Genomic DNA, 13,279 nt, shown 5'->3' with positions numbered 1-13,279 from the left:
TGAGCGTGTTTCAGCCAGCAGAGCCGCCTGTGTGTTTACATGTCAGCCTATCAGTGCTGCCGGATTTAGCGCATCTGGAGAGGACGAAGGCATCTCTCAAATGCTCCTCAGACGGAGGTTTCTCATCGTTACACATATCCCTCTTTCCCATTTGAATCCAGACTGTCTTGAGTCCTGCATTCCTGTCTCCATGCTTTCAGGGGCATTTTGAATTTCCTTGGCAACATGGAGCTGCCTGAATTAGAATTCTCTGCATGACAGTCCTGGTAAGTACTCAGTCTCTATGGTGGGCTTTGAGCACAGGGGCATTGGATCAGATTTATTATGGTGCAGTGGTGGGGCCAGGGGATCGCCAGGGAGCAAATTAATGTCAGGAATAAAATTGTGTATTGTAGGCAAATGAAAGGGATGGAAAGGAGAATTATTCACTGTGGAGGACTCAAGATCTTATTTGTGCTTTGTCATCCAGATGGGTGTCATTCTGCTGTGAGCTATGCAATCTGGATTTGTACTGATGGAACACAGACACACACATGATGTGTGCATGTAACGTCTGAATGTGCTATATGCAGGTTATTTGTCATGATGTAGTACATAAACACAGGTATATCATATACTGCAAATAGTATATTATATATGTGTGTGCATGGATACAAACACACCGAAGTCCTACCTTGAAATATCACAGCTGAAGGTGTGAGGCTGAGCAGGAAAGTGGTTTGTGTTTCTCCCTCAGTGTATTGCCAGGGTGGTTGTTGTTCCTTCCTAATCTGTCCTCATTAACATTCATGTTACTTCAAATGCCAGTAAACACATCTAGACTCACACTTATTCATTTCTCAGCAGCCTGGTGCTGTTTGGCTATTTCCACTGGCGATGCAGGTGTTTGATTTGCCACAGGTTAGATGGATGGATGGATGGGTGGTGGTGGTGATGGTGATGTGAAGGGTGAGCATGGAGGATGGACTGGATATTCATTCGGGGCAAATGAATAATTTCTCATACTTTAATTGCTATTTGGTTGTTTGTTTGCCTCCTCATATTCATGGCTGCAATGCTCTAGCGGGCAGAGAGCTACAAGGGGACTCTTCCTCTCTGTTTCTAACAGTGCAGTAATAACCTCTGCAAGCCACAGACTCCTGACAGTCTCCAAGTGAAGGGTCTGCTCTTCACGTCAAGGCTTTGTGAGCTAGACAAAGCTTTTAATTGGGCTCCTGTAATCAGGTTATGATGGCTGATTGGAACCTTTTTTGTTTTGTTTTTTTTTGTAGTTATTATGCATGTCAGTATGTGTGCACATCTGCAGCTCCAGAGCACTCAACACGATTTCAACAGACCGAGATGAGCAAAGCATGTTTATGACTGGAATTTCTGATTACATCTGGTGAACTGAGTGATTAAAACCCTCATTGTTACCAGGCAAACTGTTTTTCAACAATCTGCATATTGTCAGTATCAGTTTGTTCTGTTTGCACATTTGCAACTGTCCCAGTATGTGTGAACGTAATCGCACATCAGCACAGATTGCTAATTACACAATTCATGCACCATTTATGGGCATATTATATTAGGACTGGAAAATATGGAATTCACATTTGATTACATGGTACATATTAAATTTTAATGAATTTATCGTTGATTTAATTAAAATGATAAATCTGTATGTTATATCAAATTATTTTGCATTACTATAATATTTACCTGCATTTCCTTTTTGTTTTTTGAATTTTTGACCACATGGAAGCAGCACAAGTTTCAGTTCCTGCAGCTAATGGAGGTCTAAATAAACTTAACAGTGAGATCCCCCAAAGAAGACGTGTCAAATTAGTTACCTATTTACACTGATATAAAAGATACAGAACCCCATTAACATTTAATTGGTGTTAACAAGATGCTACATAGCAGAGAACTGCAGAGTCAAGTGATAATTCTCTGAGGGATTACAACTATAAGCAAACCTTTGCACCTGTAGTCATTTGATCATTGTCAATACTGATTAGAGGAGCTTTAATATCGCACAACAATGAGAAACAGTGTGACATTGGTTTTTCATACCCTATAGTATTTTGAGCGTGTTGAGATGATCCATTTGAGCGGATCTGATGGATCTACTGTGTTTACCTAGGACGAGGTTTGGTCAGTAATATTTAACAGCTGCAGAGACTGACTGTAGCAAAATGGGCTAAATGGAAAATATACTTTGAGACGATATTGGTTCAAACAAGAAATCAGGACCTGCTGTTTAGGCAACACGTTATACACCAATATTCAAAAGAATATCACTAAATAAAGTTCTATCAGCCCATACTAATTTTGTTGAATTATCATTAAATAGTGAATCAACACTTAAGAAATTTGTAAGTACTTGTGTAATTTATAGGATCCAGACAGAGACTCATCTGTCCTCCCAGACAGTGTAGATAGTGTACAAGGATGATTTCACTCACTTGACTCTGACATCTCAGGAAAAATAAGCTCAAAATATACTCCTAGTAAGATCATATACTAATATGCGCAATTTGCATAATCATTTTACTAGTACTTGTACAATTAATGACAAATAATAGACAACACACACACACACACACACACACACACACACACACACACACACACACACACACACACTCACACACACTGAGTATGATGTATGGGGTCGAGACTTCAGTCTATTCTATACCAAACAAAACAGATAGACTCGATCAAAACAGGGCTGCAGTTCATTTTTTCCCAATGCTTTGCTCCATGCTGTCGTATGCTTAATATTCTGTGTCAGCAGTCTACACAATACTGAACAACAGCCAGTTAGATCAAATGGGGATCATCGAGCTAGATCAAATGGGGATCACTGAAGCCAAGGTAATGCTTTTATAGTAGGATTTAAAAATCCCCCCCCCCCCCCCCAGTTCAAATGGAATAACAATCAAGCTGACAAATCATGAAAAGTTATGACCAGCAATATTTTGGAGGAAATTTTGGGGAAGACATAAATATGCAGGCTGAAATGAAAACCATACTGCATTTGGTCCTGTATAGTGAGGACGGGTAGGTATGTGCTTGAGCTCACTGTATTGCAGTATGTCAGAATAACAATGAAACAGAATGAATAATGTCACCTTAATCAGAAGCCTTTATATGATCCCTTATGTTTGATTATGGGGGCTAATTTTATTTACAGCTAAAATCAGGCCATGCCTGAACACAACAGTTAATTTGTGATGGCCCAGAAAGGAGCACTGTACAAACTGGCCAAGAGACATTTCAGTGTTACTATTAAAACATTTTCTGAAACAAGATCCAGCTGGATTCAAGATACTGCCATATAATGGGTAACACCAGCCTCCTTGAAAACAAAATGGTGAAAATGATTGTGGTGAAGACTGCAAGACCACATGTTTATACACTGTCTGCTGGATGGCAAAGTGACAGACGGAGGCAGATCTGTCACAGGATACTCAAATCTGTGTTCTACAAACATATTCAGAAGGTCACAGTCCCACTGCTCTGCAGCCGACTTCCTCATTTAAATTTTATAATAACAGCTTTATGCAAAATATGAGACAGTTAGAGGCTAGTAGGACGGAGAGCTGAGATTGGCTCATGTTCATGCTCCTGCCTGACTTCACGCTCTAGCACGGCCGAGCCAACAATATACATTAGCACTTATCACAGTGGAAATCTTGCTAAGAATTTCTCATCACATTCATCTGTCGTTTTGGCTGGTATTTAAAATATCCCTGACAGCTGTGGTCTGATTTCTTTTACTGTGAAAGAAAGACAGGTCATGATAAATTATGGCACTATATCATGATATTCTCAAAACTGTGAGGACTGGGGCAGTAAGCAATTATACCTCTGAAATCTTTATGCCATATTTCTCTATCAACCAGCCCTGGTGTTGACAAAGTACCTTAGAAAAAACAAAGCAGTGAACTTGGAGAAAAGAAAAAGCAATTTGAACATACTGAGGTAAATTCCCAAAGTATCTTCGTATCAGTTAAAAATGACAAGGCACTCTAACTTCATATTTACACTGTAGCCGGTGATTATTGCCTGAGTGATTTGGCATGAAAATCTCCTATTGTGTTTTCTATGATGGACTGTAAGAGGCTTGTGTGAGGTAAAACTGCCTTTAGCATGGCATTTAGTCCTTTTCTTTTCAATTCCAGTCCAAAACATCCTATATTCCCTGATGGTGAGTAGGGGATAAAGGTTTGTGTAATTTCCAGCTTATCCTACTTGGCTTTCTAGAGGAATGAGTGTTAATGAAGAAAGGAACATCTCTTCTGTAATTACTGTTGGAGTGTAGAAACAGATCTGCATAGTACTACTGTATAACAGTTTAAATTTACTACCAGGCTCTTTCAATGACCTGTTTTTCCAAGCGCTTATAATATCTTGAAATGCCTCAGCATCACGCCTTTATTTAAATGTAATTAGCATCTGGTCTCAAAAGAGAATTAACTGAGGACATAGTGTAAAAGGCAGGTTGTATGTCACTTACCTAAAGAAATTTTAAAAAAGACTTTTACATTAATGGTTTTGGTTCATCAGCCCCCTGCCCCCTCCTCCAGAAAACACACACCCCCCAAAAAAACTCTCCTCCCATAGTCTGGTTCCTGAGCCCACTTTGAAATAGCTGGTTCAAGATCCTTGGTGAACTAAGCTGAACATCTAGGAACCAAAAAATAAAACACAAAATGCTGCTGAAATTAAAACGATAACTGGACCGTCATCATCATCTCACATCGTCTTGCAAAGAATCCAGACTTGAAGTACACAAGACAGTTGTATTTTGACTGAGTGAATGAGTGTGAGTGGCTGTCTGTCTGTGTCAGCCCTGCGATAGACCAGGGATCTACCAGAGTGTTCCCCACCTCTCACCCAATGTCAGCTCAGATTGGCTTCAGGCCGTTCCCCGCTGACGTGGACGGATGGATGGATGTATTTTGACTGAGTAAGTAAAAATACACCAAACCTTTGTGTGTGTGCTCTCTTAGCTCATATTAGTCATAAGAACACCACAGTACTTAGAGGCTCTTATATCGTGTCATTACTTTGTAGTCTATCTTCTGGATCTATTGATTAAAACTGCTCAACTCTGCTTCATGTCTCCTGTTTTGAGCCAGACTCTAATGGTCGTTCCTAACAGCATCTCCTGTAAGGCAACACCAACAATCCAGAAAAAAATTTTTGCTTAGTGAGTAGAAGAACTCGTGAAATCAGAGTGACTCTATTCAAATTCCCTGCCACCATTCACTCAAAGTTCAGTATATTGGGACATACAGTGTGATACTCAAATTAACAGTTACTGCTTCAACTGTTAATACACAAGAAGCCTCCTAAAACTTGAGGCAAACAGCTCCAAAAATTACAATCGATTTTGCAGTTGTACATTTCAGTAATAGAAATGCACTAAGGACAGAGTTCTAGGTGTAGTAGAAAGCTTTTGTTCAGACATGGCTGACACCCACGTTTCAGCAGGAGGCTTTCTGGGCGTGACATGTAGGTGTCAGCTGAGAACTCAGAGTGCATTTGATTTTCTTTCTCTTTTTTGCACATGGCAATAACGCTGTGTGTCTGTTTTAATAATTTTCTTATCGTTTTATTTTAATCTGCATGTTTTAATTAAGATCCCCCCAGTTCTGTTTCAGCTATGTTAAGTCAACATGTCAAGTTGAACTAGTGAAGTTCAGACTATGAGATTCTTACTGACTTGCTAATGGCAAGCACCCTTGGGGTGCCTTTAGACACAGTGCTGGTCCTGTGGAGGTCCTTGCCCAGTCTGCAGTCTTAGCATGCCAACACAGGAGCAAAGCATGAGCAACTCATTTTCAAACGCACATATGCAGCAAGGTGAGATGGGCTGAGGTGCTCACATTAAGTATTCCTTTACTGTGCAAGACATATGTAGATTGTATGTATTAATACAACTGTGAAAACATCTTTCCACGTGATGATACTAGCCCATTTAGTTATTCCTAAGACTTGAGATGAAATAAGTATTGCATTACGATAAAGCACACTACCATCTTGGCCAGCTGCTGCCAGCTATGATAACTGACAACTGAATGGATGCTGTGTTGATCAGAGTGCATTAAAGGTGCTTTCAGATACAGAGTCAAATGGAAAACCAAATGGAGACCGTTATTTTCGGTTCCATTAACCACAGTTGGAGATGTTTGGGTAGAGAGCAGGCCTTTATGATCAACTACTCCATGTCACTTGGCATCTTTAAGATCATTCATCCACAGTATCACTTGTCAAGCCTAAAACTATCTAGCATAAATGCCAAAGCTTCAGTATGTCTTTGAATTTGCTGGAAAAGGCACCTTTAGGTGTTCCAAACACCTTAAGGTTCTCCAAAAGTCTACATTAACCGACTAATCCTTGTACCCTTCTGATAGTTTTTCTGCCAAAGCAGCAGGTTAGTGAGTGCAAAAAGATTTCCAATTATAATCAGTCTGCAGTTACTCTTCCCAACTTCTTTTATGCCCATATGGTGTTACGTGCTCGTATTCCCAGAGACACAGAGCTTTACTGGTGCACACCTCTCCACCTCTTCTTGCTTCTTAAAGAGCCTGAAAAAAATATTTTGCAAAACTAGAAAACAATATACAGATCTGAATCTTTTGGACTCAAATTCTTTAACATGTATTTTTTTTATTATGCACCAAAGTGGGTTTGAAAGTCTTTGTAGTAATTTAGTCCAATCTGCCCCTTGGAACTAAAAATGATCACTGCTGGGTCCTTTTCTTTTGAACTGGCCTGAGAGAGAGAGAGAGAGAGAGAGAGAGACTTGCAAACTACTACAGGTAATTAAACAATGACCAACATTGTATTTTTGCATGAGCCACTACTTCAAACAAAGGCCTGTGCTTGGCCTCCACAGTGAGCACTACAGTTATCTGGACTTCTGATACATCCTGACACGATTCCCTTCCAAAATAAGCCTGGAGTTTTCTATGCATTAACTTCTAAGGCAAAAACACATGTTTTTCTGGCTGAAAGCCTTTATAGCTAAACGCTTGAGAGTTCACTGACCCCATGCGGGTGTGTTTTTGCATCTCAACAGGAGTAATTCCCATGCACTAAACCATTTTGTCCTTCTCTAACCATTTCATCCTTGCACACTGGATCATCAGGACCAGTGGTTTCTTTTCAGGTTTGCAGGGGTTGTTAGCTTTATCGTAGGCTTCCATGGAGGATTTGTTTTCATGGGATTTCTTATATCTGACTGCTCACTCTTCTGGGGGATTAGCTGGCAACCTTTGCTGCCTTACAGTTCTCAAGTGTCTGTGTTCACCCAGCAAGTATTTATTATAATTATTAGTGCCGGTCATTGGGTGACTGTAATATCATGTTAAAGCTGTTGCATGCTTAGGTCTGTACATGCTAGAGATTTGACTTCTATCTAAAGTTTAGAGCAGAAGTAGGCACCACAAGTACTGAAATGTCATCACTTCTTTCACGGCTATATGTTCAAGTTTCTCTTATTTGCCTTTCCACTTTTGAGTGTTTGCATTAAATTTGTCATTTAAACACACCTGCAGAGACAATCTCGACTCTTCAGTCCTATATACATTTCTTCTGTTACTGTGCAGCTGTACCTTCCTTTCTGTTTCACCCTCAGCCTTTTCTGAACAGTCGGAGAATGATTAAAGCCATTTGGGATATGGTTGCCACTCAACAACAACCTGTGTATAAGCAGGGTGCTAATGAGCATGCTATGATGAAGAAAACTGAAGCTACAAGTAGTCCAGTGAGTTCTCTCACTCATGAACTGCCATATGAAACACGCTGAGCGTACAAGAGGAACTAGAAAAACTAAGTGTCTGATTCTCTTACGGACATTTTGTTCTGCAGTACAAACAAGCGGCAAAAAAGACGTCACAGCGTGCATCACTTTAGTAAATGGTGTTTCCCAAAGACTCACTGCTCACAGTGCATATGGCACTAAGAAAAAGCCTTCATGAAAAATGACTTCACCTTTGATGTAATCTACCACAATTACAAACAGTGCTAAAAAGGTGGGTCACATTATTGAAGCCCAGGAAACACCATTTGTCAGTTTTGAAGAAGAAAAACAAATATCAGTGCCTAAACTGCAGACGTCAAGACATTGAGAATGGAGGCAAAAAGCTAAAGTGTTTAAAATATCACGTGTCATACTTTCACAACTCAAGCTGCACAGATGACTCATGACAACCGTCTCAAATTAAAACTAGATGCAGACACACCAGATGTAAAAGCCATATACGCAAACTGGATCGTAACTAACAACAACTATTTGGTTATTTAAGCATTTGTGTCATGTTTTCATTAACTATTTAGATTATTTTGTCTGCCTTGTGTATACAGAACAGGTCTTGTTGAAAGGGTCCAATAACACTCTGAATGTACGATAAATATCCCCATAGTCCACCCAACATTATGCTGCACAGCAAAGGTATTTAACAATAACTAAAAACAACCAAAGGGAACGCATGCACTGGTGGAAATAACTAATTTGCCAGAATGCTGCTTGCAGACATTCAGTGACCTATTAGCAATGCACACTTCTCTCAGTTTGCACCGAACGAATCTACAGAGCACAGTAAGAGAGCAGACACTGTGATTTAAGGCAACAAGGGACTAATGGTGAGCCAAGACATGTTTTCGAGAGAAGACTATGACAGGGTGATAGGTCTGTGGAGAAAATGCAAGTAGTGACAGAAGGGCAAGAGAGAAAGGGCTTGTCAACCCATATCCTTCCCCCACACTATACTATCAAGAGAATAGAAAGAATCCGGGTGGGACAATGAATATAAAAATTCTATAATGCAAAGATGTAAAAACTGAAGATATACAAGGTATTGGGTTATTGTAATTTAGAGGTTATTTGATAACTATTTTTTTCTGAATTTCAGTTCAAGGTCATAAACAGAGTGGTTACACATTCAGTGGAACTGGGTAGTAAGATAATACCCCCACTCTTACTACAGTCTGAATCATGAATCATGCATTGTATTCTGGTAAGAAAATCGACATTTGGATTTGCTTTTTGGTTAGAAATGACATGAGCGAGCCTCATCCTCATTCACATTCCTGACTAAAATTATATCCTGTGTCAAACTGATAAACATCTCACTTGTCTTCTGCATTGAAAATCATAGTAATATTTCCGTTCACTTCATGGATTTGCAATCAGATTTAAACATATACCATTTCTCAGATTTTTGACTTTGAATCCACTGAACTGTAGTTTATGTGTTGCAATGCAGAATATAGTGCACTACCCTACTGGAAAGGCTACATGCTATCCATATGCAAATTTATATTAATTAGTGAGGCAGAACAAAGTGGGAGGTCACAAAGGAGCTACTGATAGATACTTTATCTTTTATTGGGACAGTCTGTCTTTTATAAGAAGCCATACACACTGGACTGATGCCCAACATGCCTGATATATGCAGCCAACAGAAACTAACAGTTTTGGAGGAACTCAAAATGGAAGCTGCAATTACTCTTTCATTTGAACTACTCAGACCACAATCCAAGCTGCTTCAGTCCCAAAACTTTAACGCACTAAAACTGAAGTTTTATTCTTTTTTTTTTTTTTTTTCTTTGTGTAATAAAAGCAAAATTATTTCATTCTTCACTGAAAAAGTATTAAACTTGATAAAGCAACAAAAGTGTAGCAGACAGCTCTAAAAAAAACACTACATCAATAATGTGAAGCACTCTAGCAAAAACACTTGGTGTGGAGAATGAGTTATGGTCATAATCTCCCGTTCTTATTCAGCCTCCACATATTATGCCAACATGATGAATATTTGGGAGTGAGTCTGTTAACCTCTTTTAATGGAATTTTCTTAGAAAATGAAAATATATATTCTTTCACATCATTGTATTCTGCTTAATTTCATGATGATGTGGAATAAATTCCCAACTCTAAAGGAATTTAAAACAACCTCTGTCATTTAGATGCTCAAGTAAAGAAATCGATTAAGTCCAAGCTTATGCAAACAAATCAGTGGTGACGTCAGTCTTAATTTAAAAAACAGTCTGCATGATGCTCTTCTATGTATGTGTCACATATATACATATAGCCATGACTTAAATTGCATGATTGATGTGAAAAGTTGAGCTTTACGTTTCAGCAGGTTATAGTGCCCCTGAGTCAAACTCAAACAGGGATTTTAAGTCCTCTGACAATCTCTCACTTCTTGGCAGCAATCTTTTTCATTTCACTGCAAGCTCGACAGCTCAGCATCGGCACGGGAGGTTTTGACGTTTTAAAAGGTTCTCCAAAACATCTGCAGATGTATCGTGACATTTTGTATGAGCTGAGACAATGTGTAACTGATACTGGCAGTAATTGTTTTCAGTACACTCAGAAGTCAGAAGCACAGCAGGTCATTTATTCTGTGTGACCAAGCCCTTTTATTGATTGGCTGATTTCATTACTTGTGAGAAAAGTCGCCATAATGAAATTTTATGGAAGGAAAGGGGGAAGGCAGCTATGCATGGGAATGGGTTATTATCATGAAATTTGTGAACTGAAAAACAATGGTTCATATCAAGGTATTATGGGACAGTATTTTAAGATGCACAGTGTTCATCACAGGAAAATGTCAATGATATATTTTCTCTGTGAAATATAGAGAGAGGATTTCTGGAAAACTATTAAGTGCTGAAGATGCATTATGTTTATGCCATGTCTAGCCATATCTGTTTAAAAATGGAAACCTTATCAGTAAAAAGACATACCTTTCATTCCCTGAATTTGTGTTCAGTTAGAACTACCTCAGAGTAGATATAGTAAATAAAACATGATTCATAGCTGAAATGTTAAAGGAAATTTATTGTATTATATTAAAAAGCTGATAGACATTTTCAGAAGTCTTATTTTCGGCTATCACTTATGAGCATGACATGGTTTTATTAAAAAATCATCATAGTCATTTCTATACCATTGATAGATCAACTCCTCCTTTCCATGTCTCCGCAGGTAAGCAGTAGGATGGTGTCTGGGGAGGCAGGAGGGCACAGCTACTTGGTGGCATGCTGGCAGCCCATCCTGATCCTGATGCTGGGCACCGTCCTTTCTGGCTCCACAACTGGCTGTCCCTCCCGATGCGACTGCAATGCACAGGAGCGTTCAGTCGTGTGCCATCGACGCAGACTGGCAGCTCTTCCTGAGGGCATCCCCACCGAAACAAGGCTGCTAGACCTCAGTAAGAACCGTCTGAAAACTCTGGGCCCTGAGGAGTTCATTAATTACCCTCAGCTGGAGGAGCTGGAACTCAACGAAAACACCATTTCAACCATTGAGCCTGGAGCTTTTAGCAATCTCATGAACCTTCGAACTCTAGGTTTGCGTAGCAACCAGCTCAAACTTATTCAGCTGGGGGTGTTCACAGGGCTCACCAACCTCACACAGCTGGATATTAGCGAGAACAAAATTGTCATTCTGCTAGACTATATGTTCCAGGAGTTGTATAACCTGAGGGTTCTGGAGGTTGGTGACAATGACCTAGTATTTATCTCACCCCGATCATTCCATGGCCTCAGCAATCTTGAAAGTCTCAGCATTGCCGGATACAATCTGGCCTCAGTGCCCACTGATGCCCTCAGCCATCTGCATAACCTGTTGTCACTTCGATTACGCTATCTCAATGTCACTGTCATAAGGGATTACTCTTTTAAGAGGCTGTATCGGCTCAGAGTGCTGGAGATTTCTCATATGCCTGCTTTGGATATCATGACCCCAAAATGCTTGTTTGGACTCAACCTCACGTCACTGTCCATCACAAACTGTAATCTAACTGTCATCCCTTACGAAGCTATCGGTCACCTGAGATATCTTCGGTTACTGAATTTGTCTTTCAATCCCATTCATACTGTCGAAGGCAACCAACTGTTCAACCTACAGAAGCTCCAAGCGTTTCATTTGGCTGGTGGGAGATTAGCTGCCATTGAGCCCTACTCGTTCCGAGGACTCAACCACCTCCGTGTTCTCAATGTATCCAGCAATATTTTGAGTACCTTGGAAGAGTCCGTCTTCCACTCAGTGGGAAACCTGGAGACCCTGGCTTTGTATGACAACCCGCTGGCCTGCGACTGTCGCTTGCTGTGGGTCTTCCGCCGGCGGTGGAGGCTCAACTTTAACAGACAACAGCCCATGTGTGCTTCACCTGAGGCTGTGAAAGGAAAGGAGTTCAAGGACTTCCCAGACATTCTCCCTTCTGACTATTTTATCTGCCAGAAATCAAAGATCCAGGATTATAAAGTTCAAGAAAGCCATGTGGACGAAGGAACTACGGTTCGTTTTTCTTGCCAAGCTGAGGGTGACCCGGTCCCTGTCATAATTTGGCTATCCCCCAAAAAGGAATACATCACCACCAAAACTGTGGGGTCAAGACTTTCTGTGTCAAGTGAGGGCACATTGGAGGTGCGTTATGCCCAAATCCAGGACAATGGCACCTACTTGTGCATTGCAAGCAATGCAGCAGGCAATGACACCAAAGCGGCTCACCTTTTTGTGCATAGCTACTCTCCTAATTGGCCACACCAGCCAAACAAGACATTTGCCTTCATTTCTAACCAGCCCAGCGATGAAGGCACAAACGTGACAAGGGCCACGGTTCCATTTCCATTTGATGTGAAGACACTCATCATTGCGACCACCATGGGATTTATCTCTTTCCTCGGAGTTGTCCTCTTCTGTCTTGTCATATTATTCCTCTGGAGTAGAGGGAAAGACAATACTAAGTCGAGTATAGAGGTTGAATATGTGCCACGTAGCGGAGATACTGAGGAGGCCAGTCCAACTGAGGCACCCATACAGTTCAACATGAAAATCATGTGAGCCTCAAAAGGGAGGTTGTGTAAGCTAACAAACTGCAGTCAGGATGCATATCCTTGCTTCAAATATGTACTCAGTTTATGAGCGATAGAAATTGCACAGCAGCAAATGCATCTTGACACTATACCCTAGACTTTTTCTGTTTTTTTTTTACTTCAGGGACTGAATCTTTAAAGCAAATGTTGAATTTCAAATATTAAAATTTCTGTAAATTTGTATTGGTGATACCCAGTCAGTGTGTTAACATGCACAACAATCTAACCACTGCATGAACCCAAATTAAGGCAATAGTTTGAGTAAAGCACATGGATTCTACTAGTAAAGTGAATGTACATGATACATGGATGTGCAGGAAGGATGAGAGGATGTGCAGACCAACCTGAAGCTATCATCTTTATATCACTACAACATCAAAAAGAAAAAAAAAAA

General features: G+C 40.2%; 1 protein-coding gene across 1 annotated transcript; it reads left to right on the top strand.

Moving 5' to 3' along the window:
- Positions 1-216: 216 nt before the first annotated feature.
- lingo1b (leucine rich repeat and Ig domain containing 1b) lies at positions 217-12,853 on the top strand. Its single transcript, XM_026320194.1, has 2 exons — positions 217-266; positions 10,994-12,853. The coding sequence occupies exons 1-2, from the start codon at positions 255-257 to the stop codon at positions 12,851-12,853; spliced, it is 1,872 nt and encodes a 623-aa protein (XP_026175979.1). The 5' UTR covers positions 217-254.
- The last annotated feature ends 426 nt before the right edge of the window (positions 12,854-13,279 follow it).

Source organism: Mastacembelus armatus, chromosome 3 (genome assembly GCF_900324485.2).
Source record: "Mastacembelus armatus chromosome 3, fMasArm1.2, whole genome shotgun sequence".
Taxonomy (NCBI): Eukaryota; Metazoa; Chordata; class Actinopteri; order Synbranchiformes; family Mastacembelidae; genus Mastacembelus; species Mastacembelus armatus.
Note: the sequence above shows the minus strand (reverse complement) of the source record. Positions and strands in the feature narration are given on the sequence as shown.